Source organism: Neophocaena asiaeorientalis, unplaced genomic scaffold (genome assembly GCF_003031525.2).
Source record: "Neophocaena asiaeorientalis asiaeorientalis breed wild unplaced genomic scaffold, Neophocaena_asiaeorientalis_V1.1 scaffold349, whole genome shotgun sequence".
NCBI lineage: Eukaryota > Metazoa > Chordata > Mammalia > Artiodactyla > Phocoenidae > Neophocaena > Neophocaena asiaeorientalis.
This window is the reverse complement of record NW_020172729.1, coordinates 156,925-178,117: the sequence shown is the minus strand read 5'-3', so window position 1 is coordinate 178,117 and position 21,193 is coordinate 156,925. Positions and strand designations below refer to the sequence as shown.

The 21,193-nt window shown below is 35.8% G+C and overlaps 1 protein-coding gene across 1 annotated transcript in view; it reads right to left on the bottom strand.

The window, feature by feature from the left end:
• Window positions 1-1,867: 1,867 nt before the first annotated feature.
• LOC112396539 (GTP-binding protein Rit2-like) overlaps window positions 1,868-21,193 on the bottom strand; it is a gene marked incomplete at both ends in the record, with an annotated part of 70,097 nt that continues 50,771 nt past the window's right edge. The window contains 1 exon segment of the mRNA XM_024740317.1: window positions 1,868-2,059. Coding sequence (XP_024596085.1) covers window positions 1,868-2,059 — 192 coding nt within the window.

Here is a 21,193-nt window from a genome sequence, read left to right as displayed (position 1 = left end):
AGAATGTGTATTCTGCTGTTTTCAGGTGGAATGCTCTATAAATATCAATTAAGTCTATTTGGTCTAATATGTCATTTAAAGCCTGTGTTTCATTATTGATTTTCTGTATGGATGATCTGTCCATTGATAAAAGTGGAGTGTTAAAGTCTCCCACTATTACTGTGTTACTGTGAATTTCTCCTTTTATGTCTCTTAACATTTGCCTTGTATACTGAGGTGCCCCTATGTTGGGTGCATATATATTTACAATTGTTATGTTTTCTTCTTGGATTGATCCCTTGATCACTATGTAGTATTTCTCTTTGTCTTGTAACAGTCTTCATTTTAAGATCTTTTTTTTTTTTCTGATATAAGTACTGCTACTCTGGATTTTTAAAATTTCTATTTGCATGGAATATCTTTTTCCATCCCCTCATTTTCAATTTGTATGTGTCTCTAGATTTGAAGTCAGTGTCTTTTAGACAGCATATATACGGGTCTTGTTTTTACAACCATTCATCCAATCTGTGCCTTTTGGATGGGGCATCTAATCCATTTACATTTAAGGTAATTATCAATATGTATGTTCTTACTGCCATTTTGTTACTTGTTTTGGATTTGTTTTTGTAGGCCTTTTTTCCTCTTTCTTTGTCCCCTTCTCTTGTGATTTGATGACTATTTTTAGTGTTGTGTTGGAATTTTTATTTTTTGTGTGTATATCTATTATAGATTTTTAAGTTGCTGATGTCTTATTTTTAAATGCATTTTAAAAGCCCTCTATTTGTACTCTCCTCCCCTATGATTACTGTTCTTTATATTATATTTTATATCTATTGCTTTGTTTATCCCCTAACCGTGGAAATAGATGATTTTAATACTTTTGTCTTTAAACCTCCCTACTAGCTTTGTGTGTGGATAAGTTCCTACCTTTATTGCTTGTTTGCCTTTACTGATGAGATTTTTTCATTTCATAACATTCTTGTTTTTCACTGTAACATTTTCTTTTTCACCTAAAGAAATTTCTTTAACATTTGTTGTAAAGCTGTCTTGGTGGTTCTGAACAATTTTAGCTTTTGCTTGTCTGTAAAGCTTTGGTTTCTCATCAAATCTGAATGGAATCCTTGCTGGGTGAGGTATTCTTGGTTGTAGGTTTTTCCCTTTCATCACTTTAAATATGTCATGACACGCCCTTCTGGCCTGCAGAGTTTCTGTTGAGAAAACAGCCAATAGTCTTATGGGAACTCCCTTCAATGCTATTTGTTGCTTTTCCTGTGCTGCTTTTGATATTCTCTCTTTATCTTTAATTTTTGTCATTTTGATTATAATGTGTCTTGATGTGTTCCTCTTTGGGTTAATACTGTATGGGACTCTCTGTATTTCCTGGACTTGGGTGACTGTTTCCTTTCCCAGGTTAAGGAAGTTTTCAGCTTCTAAGTCTTCAAAGATTTTCTCAGGCATTTTTTCTCTCTCTTCTCCATCTGGGACCCCAATAATGTGAATATTAGTGCACTTGATATTGTCCCAGAGATCTCGTAAACTGTTCTCACTTAACTCTTAAGGTTCAGCCTCAAAAGTTATAGAGCATAAGTTCTACTACACTCTGCTGCTCAAAACAAATCATAGGGCCAGCCCACATCCAAGAGGATGGGAGAAACAGACTGTGCCTCTTGATGGGGGAGTGATAAGGACACTGAAAAGTAGTATGCGGAATAAGGTATATTGTGGTGACTAACAAAATTTATCACAGTTCTTCAAAGACTTCTTAGAAAACTTGTGTATAATATTTATTTCTTATAATTCTCAATATAAACCTCAAAAAGCAACCATACTTGATCCTATGTATTCTCAGAGGAAAAGACAGACACTAACAGGTAAAATTGACACTCACCTGATGAAAGTCTGTCAGATCAAGTTTGTTATCCACCAGGACCAAGGGGATATCATAGGTGTGACTGACCTGAAAAATGAGCCCTTTAAACTTGGCAGCCTCCTGGAATGACTGATGGTCAGTGACAGAGTACAAGATGGTGAATCCCTCACCACCTCACATGTACTACTCCCACATGGTTGTGAATTCTGCCTGCAGGAAAAGAGTAAAATTATTATGTAATTTAAAACAATGACATGAACACATAATATTAACAACACAAAAGGTTAAAAGTAGACAAATTAGGAGACTAAGTAGTTTGGGTAGAAATTTTCTAAAAGTATATTTATAGGTTTTGCATATAGAAGAGCCATGTGAGGTCTAAACAAACCATTATGAAATCTGAATGTTTTAAACTGCTCAAAGTGTTGATCTTTAATCACAGAAGATTTGATTTAAGAGATATTAGGGGAGATATGTTAAAAAGCAAATTTACTCATGAACTCTTGGTGATTATTTATAGACTATATACTTCTAATGACCTAATTTTAGGAAAAGAAATCTAAATTTGTACACTCCAAACATTAAAACCTAGAGGAACTAACTAAATTTCTCCTCAAAAATATGAAAACAGGGCTTCCCTGGTGGCGCAGTGGTTGAGAGTCCGCCTGCCGGCACAGGGGACACGGGTTCGTGCCCTGGTCCAAGAAGATCCCACATGCCGCGGAGCGGCTGGGCCCGTGAGCCATGGCCACTGAGCCTGCGCATCCGGAGGCTGTGCTCCGCAGCGGGAGAGGCCACAACAGTGAGAGGCCCGCGTACCAACAAAAAAAAAAAAAAAGAAAAAGAAAACAAACTAGAGCTTTACTTTATCCTTGTGAATGGAGGAAGTTATTAACATAAATACTCCCTAACCCAGAGATATATTTGGGTATTCTTAGATCTGTCTCCCTAAGAGGCATAAACAGAGAGATCTTAATCGCTGAGTCACGGGTCCATTTCTACATTCTGTTGACTCTTCCATCCTCTCTTTGCAGAGGAGGACAGGAGCTCCCTCCCCAATGTACCAATATCCCAACCTGGGAGACATTGCTGTATCAGTTTTTATATTGCCTCCCACCTAAACTATATTGCTTGGCAACTGAAAATTCAATATTTGGCTTGACTTGTGATATGAAACACTTATTTTACTCTGAAATATATGTTTTCATTCACTATTATTCTGAACCTCTTGCTAAAAACACAAAGGTAAATTAGACACTTGCAATGGGAAATATAAAACTTGGACTCTAGTTGTGGAACAAGCCATGCTAAATAATAAAAGAACAACATGAGACCATATTGTGAAACAAACAAACAAACAAAAGCTGATCAGAGTAAATGTCAATTTGATTGAACATGGCTTGCCTTTTAAAGGATAGCAGCATTTACATAGACCCAGAAATTCTGGAAAACTGAGGTGCTTACAAGTCTAGAGAAAGTAATAAAGTTAATAAGGTCCTGAGTTAGTTGTTGAATCTCTCAAAGTTTTTTTCAGTCAGTATGGAACAAATGCAAACAGTATCACTGAATTCAGCCAATCATTTCAAAACTGTAAGAATAAGCCAAGAGAGAGAGCCAGCTAATGTAGAGCTGGTTTGAATAATTCATATTCTCTGACCCTCACTATTTCAATTTATTAAATACTAAATTTTACTTTAACTCAATCATAAATTTTAATATGTGAGTGAAACAAACTAACATGGGAGAAAAAAATCCTACTGGACCCAGTTTCTTCATCTCAAAAACAAGGTTAGATTATAAAATGTCTGAGGTCCCTCATACTTTTGACATTCTTTAATTTTGAAAACCCTATGCCTCAATCAGAATCCTACAGTTGATATGGATCAACTAAAGAAGCATGGATTGAAATAGCTAACTGATATTTCCCAAACTTTTAATTACTTTTTCATATAGAAATGATAGAATCATCATAGAAATATATGGAATCTTTCAGAAAATATAAATAGATTTGTTGTATCAGTTGTATATGGTTTAAGTCATAATAAAAGTGCAAACTAAACTGGAAAAGATATATTTTACAATTTACTGTTCAGTCTAATTGTCAATTATTATTTTAAACATTAAACTTATTTTTAATCATCTAGTGTTTATTAAAAAATAATAAATGCACATTGCAAAATGTTTAAATTGTACAAGTATATAAAATTAATTTAGTTTTCTTTCCACCTCAAACTCCTAGTTTTTTTCCCAAATGCATGAGTTAATATTTTCTTTCCTTAGAGAAGCAGTCTATGTATACACAGCCAGAGACATACATTTCACCTTTATACACCTCTTTATACTAAAATAGGAACATAATATACCTAAGTTTTACTTTAAATCTTATTAAGCCTTAAGAAACTTAATATACCTTGAATATAATATATTTAATGTAACATAGAATTGTTCCATTTAAGCATACACAAGTGTTGCTTATTATTTTCCCTGGTTGCATCATAATTCCTTTTATGCATATACTATATTTTATTTAAGTAGTTGTCAATAAACAGGCATCTAGATATCCTCCTTTTATTCCTATTACAAACAATGCAACAATGTATATTTTTAGACACCCACGTTTCACAAATTTATGTATACCTGGGAAGCAGTATTGCTAGATCAAAGAGAACATATATTTTTACTTTTGAGAAATATTGTCAATTTCACCACTAAGGACATTGTACCAATGACACCAGCATGATACAAAAATGCCTATTTCCCCTCATTCTTATCAATGCCACTTACCATCAAAGTTTTCTATCTTTTATAGATTTTAGGGTAAAAAGAGTATCTTGTTTCTTTAACCTGTATTTATTTATGAGCTATATTGAACATTTTTTTATGTTTATTGTCCATTTACAAATTCTCTTCTAGATATGGATTCAATTTTGTTGTAAGAAACAAAATATTTTTTGATTTTGAATTAGGATTTTTTTTTTAATTTGGACTGGAGAAGTTTCTTTATATGTGAAACAAAAGAAAAGAACAGTAAATTTGATTATTTTAACAATACCTACACCATAGACATAAGACTAAAAATTTTAAAGAGCCCAACATCCTGTTAAGAAGACAGGCAAAGTACATAAAGGAGAAATTCACAAAGAATAACACTGAATGAATGGATGAGTGAATATCCAATAGTGCTGGTTAACCAAACTCAAAGTCACATATATGTCATTTAAAAAATAGATATAGTAGGCCTCACATCTGACCTGAATTGTCGTCTCCAGGTATGAGGTTCTAGCATTGTAGTGTTTTACCAAGCTCCTTGGTTGATTTTGCTTTGCACATGTATGTAAGGGTACAAAACTTTGCATTTATATTCAAAAGTCGTCTATATAATCTGAAAGCACAGAATCTGGAAGACATAGTACACAGCTTCTAGGTCTGTTACTCACCTGAGTGTATCTTCTAACAAATTAAACCCTCAGCACCTCAATTTCCTCTTTGTCAAAGAGAAATTAGGACACACACTTAACCTGTCTTACAAAGCTGTAGAAAGGATCTAATGAGCAAAGAGAAGTGAAAATGTTTTGATAAATTTTTAAAATACAAATTAAGCCTATTATCTCTGGTACAAATCCTGCAGAATGCAACACTTCTCTGAGGGCACAGGAATGAAATCCTCTTTGAGCTGCAGTTAATATATGTGAGAGCATTTCTTAAATAAGCTCAATCAGAAAATTATTAATCTTTTTTTCTCCAAATAGGAGAATCTTGCCACCAATAAAACAGGTATAATTAAGTTATTCCAATGAATGCAGAGGATACTTCCTCTTAGATGACCTTATCCATACCAATTCTTTCATAGCATATATATGTGTGTTTTACTGAAAGATGCACTGGAGGTTGGTGGAGCCCAGAGAATTGAGAAGATCTGCAACTATGTATCAACTTAATAAGATAAAATATGGGAATCACTCTTCAAGGAAAATTGTTATGTTCAACATGCTGCTTCCATCTTCATTCATCCATGAATTAAAGATCCCTGTGCTTTGTGTTCTGTGTATCTGAATATGAACATCTACATTTGCATCCTGCTATAAATAAAAGTTGTTGGTTAATTATTCAAGAACATTATGAGATTCTATTTCTTATCCATAAGTAACAAAATATCTATGAAATGGATGCACTGTAAAATGCTGTAAACATAAACGTTTCCAATATCTTCCAAGCTATTCTGAGTACAATGCTGCAGCTTGATCATTTCCCTTTGATATGCTTTCTTATAATGAAATAGTGTAAAAATTATCTTAATTCTGAAAATAAAGAAATAAGTTTTGATTAATCTCCTATCCCAGTTTCTTGATTATCAGAGTAAGAATTTTGAGAAGGTATTTGGAAACTTAGGGACAGATCCAGCTCTCCATTGCATTCAACTAGTGGTAACACATTGTATGAATGAGCTAGCACTATAGTCAGTCCAGCCTTTCAACTGCTTCCTGATAAAACACACATAACGTTGTCTATACTGGTTACTATACCCACTACAACCACATCTCTGCACCAAATTTATCTTCTTAGTATGAAAGAAGTAAATCAACACAAAAGATAGTACCCAGGAGCACATATTAGGGGAACTCAAAAGAGAGTGTATCTGGGCAGGTTTCCCAGGGGAAGGGAGAGTGACAATTCTGTTCAAATAGTAAGTCATTACTGAAGTTTCCTGAGCCCTGTGGGGGACACAAGGCTGGACAGTGGTTGGATGTGCAAGGTGGCGTGAAGTGTAGGGTTAGAGAGAAAGTGCAGGACATGTGATGTGGGACTGGGATATATACTTAAGATGGGAAATGATGTTACAGAAAGAGACATGGGTATAGCTCATGTAAAGGGGTGGCATGTTCCTGTTGTTGAGTGAGGTCAGGTTATTGACCCATGACAACAAGATTTTGGACTTGATGTGACAGTAAACCAAGAACTCAAGAGAAAGGAGGAAAGCAACATGCAGCCCAGTTTATTGCCAGGATTGGTCTGGCAATAGTAGGAGTAATGGAGAGAAGAGAAGTTGAAAGCAGGGAGAAATTCTTGAAGCCTTTTGCAGTAACCCTGATTTTTCTATAGGAGAAGAAATAGAAGGTGAAATACTTAAATGAAAGGTCACAATACAAAGAATTGGGGAGATGAGAAATATGAAGAAAAACTTGATGCTCACTAGTTTGGGTGTAAGAGAGACAGGAAGTGGGAAAATGCTATTGATGTTTCAATCAATGATACTAGGCAATAGGTTGGGCTTTTGCACATGCCCTACTTCTGTGGTCTATGTTATCAACTTCCACTTTGGATATTTAAAAAATCAAAATATAAAGATACTAAATAGTATGGCCAAATTCCTAGAATTGCCTTATTTCAAGGTGCATTCCTGTAGGTTTTATCAATTAGATAAAACCTACAGGAATTGGTAGATAATTTTTCAATTATCCAGCAGTTAGAAAATCAGATACACACTATGCCACACTGCCTAGCCAAGAAAGAAAAAATTAAACAAAATATGTCTCCTGATTTTGTAGCTCTGGAGCCTGGCAAACAACAACAGAAGTAATAACAGAAAGAAGTTAATTAAGAAAGTAAGTAACTTAAGGGCCATTTTGTCTCATATACGTTTGTACTAAAAGGAGCTATCCATAGGTAACTGGAAATATGGTATATGTGAAAGAATAAAATCTAAAAGGGGTAGGTATGAAAGCCGCAATCAGAGGTGGGGCAAGTAGTTTGGACTGACCAATAGGGACAGGAATTAGGGTGTAAAGTTGACTAGTCTGGATCAGTTTTGGGAAAGAGTATTGTTTTGCCCCTTTTTTTTTTTTTTTCTTGAGATGTGGAGCTTTGTACCACTGCAAGTATATTTATCTCTTTAAAGATTTTATGAAAATGTTTTTTAACAGCTCTCTTCTAGTTGTGTTCCCTCTTGCCAAACATGCTCAGTACTTAACAGCTCCCAGATTTTGGCACTGATAATTCTTTCTTTCTATTGTAATTCCTGTGCTTTGCTCTCATTCCCAACAGTAGGCTCTGAACTACCTGAGATAAAGACTGTTCAGGGCAGACTATGGGAGGACACATGGCAAGGAGTACTTCCCAGTACTTCTGCTGGCAGTGTCCTTTTCCCCACGGCGAGCCACAACCACCGCCCGCAGTGCTGGAGACCCTCCAACACTAGCAGGAAAGGGGATTAAGAGCGCTTAAAGGAGCTCCAGAGACGGACGCAAGCCACAACTAAAAGCGCGGACCCCAGAGACGGGCATGAGATGCTAAGGCTGCTGCTGCCACCACCAAGAAGCCTGTGTACGAGCACAGGTCACTATCCACACACCTCTTTTGGGGAGCCTGTGCAGCCTGCCACTGCCAGGGTCCCAGGATCCAGGGACAACTTCTTTGGGAGAATGCACGGCGAGCCTCAGGCTGGTGCAACGTCACACTGGCCTCTGCCACTGCAGACTCGCCCTGCACTCCGTGCCCCTCCCTCCCTCAGGCCTGAGAGAGCCAGAGTCCCCGAATCAACTGCTCCTTTAACCCCATCCTCTCTGAGCGAAGAACAGACGCCCTCCTGCGACCTACACGCAGAGGCGGTACCAAACACAAAGCTGAGCCAAGGGAGCTGTGAGAACAAAGAAGAGAAAGAGAAATCTCTCCCAACAGCCTCAGAAGCAGGAGATTAAAGCTCAACAATAAACTTGATGTACCCTGCATCTGTGGAATAACTGAATAGACAACGAATCATCCCAAACTGAGGAGATGGACTTTGACAGCAAGATTTATGATTTTTTCGCCTTTTCCTCTTTTTGTGAGTGTGTATGTGTATGCTTCTGTGTGAGATTTTGTCTGTATAGCTTTGCTTCGACCATTTGTCTTAGGGTTCTATCCGTCCGTTTTTTAGTTTTTATGTTTGATTGTTTGTTTAGTTTTTGAATTTTTTCTTAATAATTATTCTGTATTTTAATAACTTTATTATATTTTATCTTACTTTATTTTATTTTACTTTATCTTCTTGCTTGCTTGCTTTTTTCCTTCCTTCCCTCTTTCCTTCCTTCCTTCCTTCCTCCCTCCCTCCCTCCTTTCTTTCTTTCTTTCTTTCTTTATACTTCTACTAATTCTTTTCTTCTACATTTTTCCCTTTTATTCTGAGTCAGATAGATGAAAGGCTCTTGGTGCTGCAGCCAGGAGTCAGTGCTGTGCCTCTGAGGTGGGAGAGACAACTTCAGGACACTGGCCCACAAGAGACCTCCCAGCGCCACATATTACCAAACAGTGAAAATCTCCCAGAGATCTCCATCTCAACACCAACACCTAGCTTCACTCAACGACCAGCACGCTACAGTGCTGGACAGCCTATGCCAAACAACTAGCAGGACAGGAACACATCCCCACCCATTAGCAGAGAGTCTGCTTAATATAATAATAAGTCCACAAATACTCCAAAACACACCACCAGACGTGGACATGCAAACAAGAAAGATAAGATCAAGCCTCATTGACCAGAGCACAGGCACTAGTCCCCTACACCAGGAAGCCTACACCACCCACTGAAGCAACCTGAGCCACTGGGGACAGACACCAAAAACAACAGGAACTACGAACCTGCAGCCTGCAAACAGGAAACCCTAAACACAACAAGGTAAGCAAACTGAGAAGACAGAAAAACACACAGCAGATGAAGGAGCAAGATAAAAACCCACCAGACCTAACAAATGAAGAGGAAATAGTCAGTCTACCTGAAAAAAGAATTCAGAATAATGATAGTAAAGATGATCCAAAATCTTGGAAATGGAATAGACAAAATGCAAGAAATATTTAACAAGGACCTAGAAAAACTAAAGATGAAACAAGCAATGATGAACAACACAATAAATGAAATTAAAAATACTCTAGATGGGATCAATAGCAGAATAACTGAAGCAGAAGAACGGATAAGTGACCTGGAAGGTAAAAGAGTGGAAATAACTACTGCAGAGCAGAATAAAGAAAAAAGAATGCAAAGAACTGAGGACAGTCTCAGAGACCTCAGGGACAACATTAAATAGAGGAAAATTAGAATTATAGGGGTTCCAGAAGAAGAAGAGAAAAAGAAAGTGACTGAGAAAGTATTTGAAAAGATTATAGTTCAAAACTCCCCTAATATGGAAAAGGAAATAGTTAATCAAGTCCAGGAAGCACAAAGAATCCCATACAGGATAAATCCAAGGAGAAATATGCCAAGACACATATTAATCAAACTGGCAAAAACTAAATACAAAGAAAGCATATTAAAAGCAGCAAGGGAAAAACAACAAATAACACACAAGGTAATCCCCATAAGGTTAATAGCTGATCTTTCAGCAGAAACTCTGCAAACCAGAAGAGAGTGGCAGGACATATTTAAAGTGATGATGGCGAAAAACCTGCAACCAAGATTACTCTACCCAGCAAGGATCTCATTCAGATTTGATGGAGAAATTAAAACCTTTACAGGCAAGCAAAAACTGAGAGAGTTCAGCACCACAAAACCAGCTCTACAACAACTGCTAAAGGAGCTTCTCTAGGTAAAAAACACAAGAGAAGGAAAAGACCTACAATGATGAACCCAAACCAACTAAGAAAATGGGAAAAGGAACATACATATTGATAATTACCTTAAATGTAAATGGACTAAATGCTCCCATCAAAAGACACAAATTGGCTGAACGGATACAAAAACAAGACCCACACATGTGTGTCTAGAAGAGACCCACTTCAGACCTAGAGCCACATACAGAATGAAAGTAAGGGGATGGAAAAACATATTTCATGCAAATGGACACCAAAAGAAAGCTGGAGTAGTAATTCTCATATCAGACAAAATAGACTTTAAGTAAAGACTATTAGAAGAGACAAAGAAGGACACTACATAATGATCAAGGGATTGATCCAAGAAGAAGATATAACAATTGTAAATATTTATGCACCCAACGTAGGAGCACCTCAATACATAAGGCAAATACTAAGAGCCATAAAAGGGGAAATTGACAGTAACACATTCATAGTAGGGGACTTCAACACACCACTTTCACCAATGGACAGATAAACCAAAATAGAAATAAATAAGGAACACAAACTTTAAATGATACATTATACAACATGGGATTAACAGATATTTATAGGACATTCCATCCAAAAACAGCAGAATACATATTCTTCTCTAATGCTTATGGAACATTCTCCAGGACAGATCATATCTTGGGTCACAAATCAAGCCTTGGTAAGATTTAAGAAAGTTGAAACTGTATTAAGTACCTTTTCCGACCACAACGCTATGAGACTACATATCAATTACAGGAAAAGATCTGTAAAAAATACAAACACATGGAGGCTAAACAATACACTACCTAATAACGAAATGATCACTGAAGAAATCAAAGAGGGAATAAAAAAATACCTAGAAACAAATGACAAAGGAGACACGATGACCCACAACCTATGGGATGCAGCAAAAGCAGTTCTAAGAGGGAAGTTTATAGCAATACAATCCTACCTGAGGAAACAGGAAACATCTTGAATAAACAACTTAACCTTGCACCTAAAGTAATATGAGAAAAAGAACAAAAAAACCCCAAAGTTAGCAGAAGGAAAGAAATCATAAAAATCAGATCAGAAATAAATGAAAAAGAAATGAAGGAAACGACAGCAAATATCAATAAAATTAAAAATTGGTTCTTTGAGAAGATAAAAAAAATTGATAAACCATTAGCCAGACTCATCAAGAAAAAAAGGGAGAAGACTCAAATCAATAGAATTAGAAATGAAAAAGGAGAAGTAACAACTGACACTGCAGAAATACAAAAGGTCATGAGAAATCACTACAAGCAACTCTATGCCAATAAAATGGACAACCTGGAAGAAATGAACAAATTCTTAGAAAGGCACTACCTGCCAAGACTGAATCCGGAAGAAATAGAAAATATGAACAGACAAATCACAAGCACTGAAATTGAAACTGTGATTAAAAATCTTCCAACAAACAAAAGCCCAGGACCAGTTGGCTTCACAGGGGAAATCTATCAAACATTTACAGAAGAGTTAACACCTATCCTTCTCAAACTTTTCCAAAATATAACAGAGGGAGGAACACTCCCAAACTCATTCTACAAGGCCACCATCACACTGATACCAAAATCAGACAAGGATGTCACAAAGAAAGAAAACTACAGGCCAATATCACTGATGAACATAGATGCAAAAATCCTTAACAAAATACTAGCAAACAGAATCCAACAACATATTAAACGGATCATACACCATGATCAAGTTGGGTTTATTCCAGGAATTCAAGGATTCTTCAATATTCGCAAATCAATCAACGTGATAAACCATATTAACAAATTGAAGGTGAAAAACAATATGATCATCTAAATAGATGCAGAGAAAGCCTTCGACAAAATTCAACACCCATTTATGATAAAAACCCTGCAGAAAGTAGGCATAGAAGAAATACCACATTTCAAAAAGAGTCATGTACCAAAATGTTCATTGCAGTTCTATTTACAATATCCTGGAGATGGAAACCACCTAAGTGTCCATCATGAGATGAATGGATAAAGAAGATGTGGCACATGTATACAATGGAATATTACTCAGCAATAAAAAGAAACAAAATTGAGCTATTTGTAATGAGGTGGATAGACCTAGAGTCTGTCATACAGAGTGAAGTAAGTCAGAAAGAGAAAGACAAATACCGTATGCTAACACATATATAAGGAATTTAAGAAAAACAAATGTCATGAAGTACCTATGGGTAAGACAGGAATAAAGACACAGTCCTACTAGAGAATGGACTTGAGGATATGGGGAGAGGGCACGTTAAGCTGTGACAAAGCAAAAGAGAGGCATGGACATATATACAGTACCAGAGATAAGGTAGGTAGCCTGTGGGAAGCAGCCACATAGCACAGGGAGATCAGCTCGGTGCTTTGTGACTGCCTGGAGGGGTGGGATAGGGAAGGTGGGAGGGAGGGAGATGCAAGCAGGAAGAGATATGGCAACATATGTGTATGTATAACTGATTCACTTTGTTATAAAGCAGAAACTAACACACCATTGTAAAGCAATTATATGCCAATAAAGGTGTAAATAAAATAAATAAAAAAGACTGTTCAGTCTTGTACTCCAAAGCACTAAGGATGGTGCCTCGATCAGAGCCCAGTAAATAATTATATTATTATTTGGTTACTTACTTAGTTTAAGCTAAATGTTTAAAGTAATGTTACCATTTCCTTGATGATATACACTTTATGGAGAGTGTAGTTTGAAGGCTGGAGAATTGAAACAAAAGGAAAAGGAGATCAAATCTCTATACTAAATGGATAAAGCTTTTATATTGTTATTTACTCGTTCCTGCACATGTAAGGCCAGCCCTAGTTTAACTTTTATGTAGCCATATATATCACTAAAATTTGAATCAATTAGAGAGCAATCTAATGTTCTCTACCTTCAATTACTTGTCTTTTTCTAAGAAGAAATGAAGGTTGAATCTTATTGTCTTTGGATGCATCAAATTTCTTTCCCAGAGAAGTCTGTTTGCCTTTTTCCCCATCTGCTTGACATGTACTCACTCTAAGCCTTAAAGTTTCATGACAGTCTCTGGTAATAGATATTCAAAGATATTATCACAGCTGGCTTCCTGTTTATCCTGGAGGTCACTCATATTGGGAGCTAATTTCCTATCAACCTAAAAGAATGCATCATGAAAGAAGGCAACTTAACTGTGTTGTTTAAAAACTTTTAACAAGGTTGACACAGGGGGAACATGCCTCAACATAATGTGCCATATATGATAAGCCCACAGCTACCATTGTACTCAATGCTGTAAAGCTGAAAACATTTCCTGTAAGTTCAGGAGCAACATAAGGATACGGTCCCACCAGTTTTTGTAAACATAGTATTGGCTCTCCTAACTACAGGATTTAGACAAGAAAAAGAAAGAAAAGCAATGTAAATTGGACTGGAATAAGTAAAACTGTCACTGTTTGGAGATGACATGATACTATACATAAAACATCCTATAGATGCCACTAAAAATCTACTAGAACTCATCAATGAATTTGGGAAAATTGTAGAATACAAAATTAATATACAGAAATCTGTTGTGTTTCTGTACATAACAACAAACTATAAGAAATAGAAATTAAGAAATCAATCTCATTTACAACTGCATCAAAAAGAATAAAATGCCTAGGAATAAGTCTAACTAAGGAGGTGAAAAACCTGTACTTGCAAAGCTCTTAGACACTGATGAAAGAAATTGAAAATGGCACAAACAGATGGAAAGATATACTATGTTCATGGGTTGGAAAAATTAATATTGATAAAATGACCATACTACCTAAGTCAATCAACAGATTCAATGCAATCCCTATCAAATATACCAAATGCATTTTTTACAGAACTAGAACAAAAAATTCATATAGAAAACCAAAAGATAGCCAAAGCAAATTTGAGAAAGAAGAACAAAGCTGGAGGTATTATGCTCCCTGATTTCAAAACATACTACAGAGCTACAGTAATCAAAACAGTATAGTACTGTCACAAAAAAACAGACACATAGATCAATGGAACAGAATAGAGAGCACAGAATTGAACCCACACTTGTGTGAGCAATTAATCTATGACAAAGGAGGCAATAATATATAATGGGGGAAATATAGCCTCTTCAGTAAATGATTTTGGGGAAACTGGACAGCTACATGTAGAAGAATCAAACTGGACTATTCTTTCACACCATGCACAAAAATAAAATCAACATAGACTAAATACTTAAATAAAACATATAGTAGGGAACATAGGGAGTGTGCTCTTTTTTTTCTTAAAAAAAAAAAAAAACAAAGAAGAGCTTTATTTTTTTATATCCTCAAGGTTTTCATTAATTAATAAATTAATTTTTGGCTGTGTTGGGTCTTTGTTGCTGCGTGTAGACTTTCTCTAGTTGAGAAGGTGAGTGGGGGCTACTCTTCATTGCAGTGTGCGGGCTTCTCATCGCAGTGGCTTCTCTTTGTTGCAGAGTACGGGCTCTAGGAGCGTGGGCTTCAGTAGTTTTGGCTCGCAGGCTCAGTAGTTGTGGCTCACAGGCTTAGTTGCTCCACGTCATGTGGGATCTTCCCGGACCAGGGCTCAAACCCGTGCCCCCTGCATTGGCAGGAGGATTCTTTTTTTTTTTTTTTTAATATCTTTATTGGGGTATAATTGCTTTACAATAGTGTGTTAGTTTCTGCTTTATAACAAAGTGAATCAGCTATACATATACATATGCTCCCATGTGTCTTCCCTCTTGTGTCTCCCTCCCTCCCACTCTCCCCATCCCACCCCTCCAGGCTGTCCCAAAGCCCCGAGCTAATATCCCTGTGCCTTTTTTTCTTTTGCCCTACCCAGGTACGTGGGGAGTTTCTTGCCTTTTGGGAGCTCTGAGGTCTTCTGCCAGCCTTCAGTAGGTGTTCTGTAGGAGTTGTTCCACGTGTAGATGTATTTCTGGTGTATCCGTGAGGAGGAAGGCGATCTCCACGTCTTACTCTTCCGCCATCTTCCCCCGTCTCCGGGAGTGTGCTCTTTGACATCAATCTCAGCAATATTTTTTTGTGGATATGTCTTCTTGAGAAAGAGAAAAAAAAGCAAAAGCAAACAAATGGGACTACATCAAACTAAAAAGCTTTTGCACAACGAGGGAAACTATTAACAAAACAAAAAGACCTCCCAATGAGTGAAAGAAGAAATTTGCAAACAACAAATCAAATAATGGTTAAAATCCAAAATACACAAAGAATTCATACAACTCAACAGCAACAACAACAACAAACCAGTTAAAAACTGGGCAGAAGATCTGAAAGGACATTTTTCCAAAGAAGACTTACAAATGGCTAACAGGTACATGAAAAGTGGCTTAACAACACGAATAAACAGGAAAATGCAAATCAAAACTACAATGAGATATCACCTCACACTTTCAGAATCCCTATTATGAAAAATACAACAAACAACAAATGTTGGCAAAGATGTGGACAAAAAGGAATACTCATGCCCTGTTGGTGGGAATGTAAACTGGTGAAGCTACTATAGAGAACATTATTGGAGATTCCTTTAAAAATTAAAAATAGATCCATCATGTGACTCAGCAATTCCACTTCTTGATATTTATTCAGAGAAAACAAAGACACTAATTTGAAAAGATATATTCATGCCTATATTCATTACAACACTATTTACAACAACCAAAATATGGAGGGAACCTAAGTACCCATTGTTAGATGAATGGGTAAAGAAGATGTGAGATATATGTAGATATATAGATATAAAACAATATTACTCAGCCATAAAAAATAATTGAAATCTTGCCATTTGCCACAACATGGATAGACTTAGAGGGTATTATGTTAAGTAAAATAAGTCAGACAGAGAAAGGCATATACTGTATGATTTTATTTATATGTGGAATCTAAAAGACAAAACAAATGAATAAACATAATTAAACAGAAACAGAGGTACAGATACAGAGAACAAACAAGTACTTGCCAGAAGGGAGGAGGTGAAGAATGGAAACAAAGAGGTGAGGTAGAGTAAGAGGTACAAACTTCCAGTCACAAAATAAGTGAGTTGGGGGTATGAAATATACAGTGTGGATAATATTGTCAATAACTATGTCATATCTTTGTATGGTGACATATCTTAAGTAGACTTATCATGGTGATTCTTTTGAAATATATGGAAATGTTGAATCACTATTTTGTGTAACATGAAATAACATAGTATCATAGGTCAATTATATCTCAAAAACAAACAAATAAACTCATAGAAAAAGAGATTAGATTTGTGTTTACCAGAAGTGAGGATTGGAGGAGAGGAAATTAAATGAGGGCAGTCAAAAGGTACAAACTTCCAGTTATAAGATAAATAAATACTAAGAACGTAACATACAACATGATAAATATAGTTCACACTGCTGTATGTTGTATTTGAAAGTTGTTAAGTGAGTAAATTCTAAGAGTTCTCATTACAGGAAAGTTTTTTTCTATTTCTTAATTTTGTATCTATATGAGATGAAGGATATTTACTAAACTTGTGATAATCATTTCATGATGTATGTATGTCAAATAATTATGCTGTACATCTTAAACTTACACAGTACTGTATTTCAATTATATCTCAGTAAAACTAGAAGAAAAATTAAAAGAAAAAAAAGAAAAATGGCACTGACTCTGAAGAGCATGTGTAATTCAGGTCACTAAAGGAGAAGGCCGGCTTCCCACACAATGTAAAAGAGATTGGAAGACTGAATTTTCTGACCTGGCTGTGTTTCAATTCCTTATGAGAAAATGATGTCTTTACAATTTTTCTGGGACCTGATTTTCTTATCTGCAGAGTAAAATGGTCACAGCTGATAATCACTAAATTCTCTACTAGGTTGAAAAAGTTCAAGTGTGGGGTGCAGTGGTGAGAGGAAACAATTTATATGATCAAGCCATGAGATATGTGACCCCATTAGAATATACAGTGAATATTCAGGATTCATTGGAGATAAATTGGGATATGTAGCATAGTATCAGATTGCATAGGGTGTTAAAATCAGACAGATGAGTATAGATTTGATGTGAAAGCAAATGGGTAACCATTGGACCTTGGAGGCCAAAGAGAAGCATAAGGAATATAATGCTTAAAAAAGCTTAGTTAGGTAAATAACTTAATGATGGATATATTGGAAAAGAAACAACCTGGGATTAGGGCAACCACTCAGGAAGCTGTATCTAAGCTCAAGCATAATATATACCAGTACTTTATGAGTCAGGAACACTATAATTTCTGTCTGGTTGTTGGTAAAGAAAAAACAGAGCTGGATAATAAAGTGGTAAAAACAGATTTTATTAAAGATAGTTGTAACAAGGGAGAAAGGACTTCAGTATAGAACCAGGCTCAATTTCAAATATAGCATGGACAATTGGGAATTTATAGCCAATGTGCAGGGTGGGGATTTGTGGCTGGAAAATAACTGAGTAAATAGCAAGAGTAGGGGGGGATTCTGGCTAAACCTACCTAGAAGCATTCTTACTGAAGGCAGACCAGCATGATCAGACATCACCTGGGGGTAGTGGAGGTTGAGGAACCTGATTATATATTAAGGGTGATGAGGTAGGAGAATGGGGAATTCAAGCTAAACCAATGTAGCAGGATTCTCGATAAAACTGGACAGTGAAAAGACAGAAACCAAAGTCAGAAAGTTGAGAAGTATTTGAAAGGTTCAGGGAACCTGGATAGAATTTAATGAAGGAAAGAACATTTGTCACCATAATTCTGAAATTATGGAGGACGAACCATTATCTTCTATGGGCATCAGTTATTTGTGTGGTGAGGCAGTGCTGGCTGCTCAGTACAACTGAAAAATTTTGGGATTTTCTGGAGACAAATTATTCTAAGTATTACAAAGCAAGGTGATTTGGATTTTACTTGCGGGGGGGAGAGCCAAATAGAAATTTATCTTTTTTCCATTCATCCAATAGAAATATGAATTACTCTGTGATAATGAGGTTTTTTGGTGTATTTCATCTATATCATATATCATTTTTTTATTTATAGTAGTATCCTATCATGTGCTCTAAATTAATTAGAAAATACAATTTTCACTTTTGTCAAAAGCTGTTTTTGCCTCTTTTGAGATGATCATATTACAATAAGTCCCCGACATATGAACCTTCAAGTTGTGAACTTTCAAAGATGTGAATGTGAGTTCCATCAACATCAGGCATGAGTGAAATTGCAGCTTGCCCTCTGTCTCCTATTGGTGATGATCCTTCAGCTCTACCATCTCCCACCTCTTCTCCCTCCTCCAGTCAGTAACTCTCTTGCCTGTTGACCCAATGACAGCTCCTGTATGCCAGCTATTGTACTGTACTACTGTACTTTTCAAGGTACTGTACTGTAAGATTAAAAATGTTTTCTTTATTTTTTGTTTGTTTTTTATGTTTTATTTGTGTGAAAATATAAAACTATTACAGTACAGTACTATATAGCCAATCGTGTTAGGTAGGTATCTAGGCTACCTTTGTTGGATTTACAAACAAACTGTACTTATGAATGTACTCTCAGAATGGAACTCATTCATATATAGGGCCCTTACTGTATACCTATTCTTAATGAAACACCCTTGCATCCCTGGGATAAATCCCACTTGATCATGATGCATGCTATTTTTAAAGTATTGTTAAATTCATTTGCTAACATTTTGTTGAGGATTTTCTCATCTATGTTCATCAGGGATACTTGCCTATAAACTTTTGTGTGTGATGTTTGGTTTTGGTATCAGGGAAACTCTGGCCTTGTAGAATGAGTTCAAAAGCATTCCTTCCTCTGCAATTTTTTTGTTTTGTTTTTTGTAATAGTGTAAGAAGGATATGTGTTAACTCCTCTCTAAATATTTGGTAGAATTCACCTGTGAAGCCATCTGCGCCTGGGCTTTTGGTTTCTGTTGGTGGGGGGGAGTTGACTTATTACTGGTTCAATTTCATTATTGGTAATTGGTCTGCTCATATTTTAAAATTCTCCTTGGTTCAGTCTGCAGAGATTTTACATTTCTAGAAAGTATTCATTTCTTCTAGGTTGTTATATTTTATTGGCCTATAATGATTCCTAGTAATATCTTATGGTCCTTTTCATTTCTATGGTTCCTGTTGTCACTTCTTTTTCATCTCTCATTTTATTGATTTTGGCCCTCCTCTCTTTTTTTCTTGGTGAAACTGGTTAAAGATTTATCTTTTTTTTATGTTTTCATAAACTAATATCTTAGTTTCACTAATCTTTTGTACTGTTGTTTGAAACTCTATTTCATTTATTTCTGCTCTGATATTTCTGATTTCTCTTATTCTACTAACTTTTGGTTTTGTTTGTTCTTCCTAATCTGGTTCTTGTAGGTATAAACTTAGGTTGCTAATTTGAGATTTTTCTTGTTTCCTGAGGTAGAACTTTATCACTATAAACTTCCCTCTTAGTACAGTTTTGCTTCATCTCATAGATTTTATATAACTATGTTTTCATTTTCATTTGTCTCCAGGTGCTTTTTATTATTTTTATTTCTTCAGTGACCTATTGGTTGTTTAATAGTGTTTAGTTTAGCCTCCACATATTTGTGTATTTTTTGCAGTTTGTTTCTTGTAGTTGGTTTCTAGTCTCATAATATTGTGTCTGGAAAAGATTCTTGATATGATTTCAATTTTCTTAAATTTACTGAGGCTTGTTTTGTAGCCTAGAGTGTGATCTATCCTGGAGAATGTTCCATGTGCACTGGAAAAGAATGAGTATTCTATTGCTTTTGGTCAGAATGTTTTATATATATATATATAAGTTCTTTCGGACAATGTATTGTTTAAGGCCAGTGTTTCTTATTGATTTTTTGTTTGGATGATATGCCCACTTAGTAAGCGGGGTGTTAAAATACCCTAATGTTATTGTGTTACTGTCAATTTCTCCCTTTATGTCTGTAATACTTGTTTTATGTATTTAGGTGTGCCTATGTTGGTTGCATATATATTTAAAACTGTTATATCTTCTTGATAGATTGATGCCTTAATCATTATATAATGTTCTTCTTTGTCTCCTGTTAGAGACTTTGTTTTTAAGTCTATTTTGTCTGTTTTAAGTATTGCTAACCCAACTTTTTTTTCATTTCCATTTGCATGGAATATATTTTTCCATCCTCTCATTTTAAGTCTATATGTTTGTTTAGATCTGAAGTGAGTCTCTTGTAAGTAGCATATATTTTGGTTTTGTTTTTGTGCTCATTCAACCACTCTATTTTTTTTTTTTTTTTTTTTCGGTAAATGGGCCTCTCACTGTTGTGGCCTCTCCCATTGTGGAGCACAGGCTCCGGATGCACAGGCTCAGTGGCCATGGCTCATGGGCCCAGCCGCTCGGTGGCATGTGACATCTTCCTGGACTGAGGCATGAACCCATGTGCCCTGCATTGGCAGGCAGACTCTCAACCACTGTGCCACCAGGGAAACCTTCTATATCTTTGGACTGGAGCATTTAGTCCATTTACATTTAAAGTAATTATTAATAAGTATACACATGCCATTTTGTTAATTTTTTGGATTTTTTTGTAGAGTTTTTTGTTGTTTTTGTTGTTCCTTTCTTTTTTGCTGTCTTCCCTTGTGATTTGATGACTGTCTTTAGTGTTATGTTTGAATTCATTTCTCTTTTTTTGTTGGTGTATTTATTATTGATTATAGTTTCTGGTTACTATTATGCTTATATATAGCAATTTTCTCTCTCTCTATATATATATATATATATGATTATTTTAAATTGCTGATCTCTTAAGTT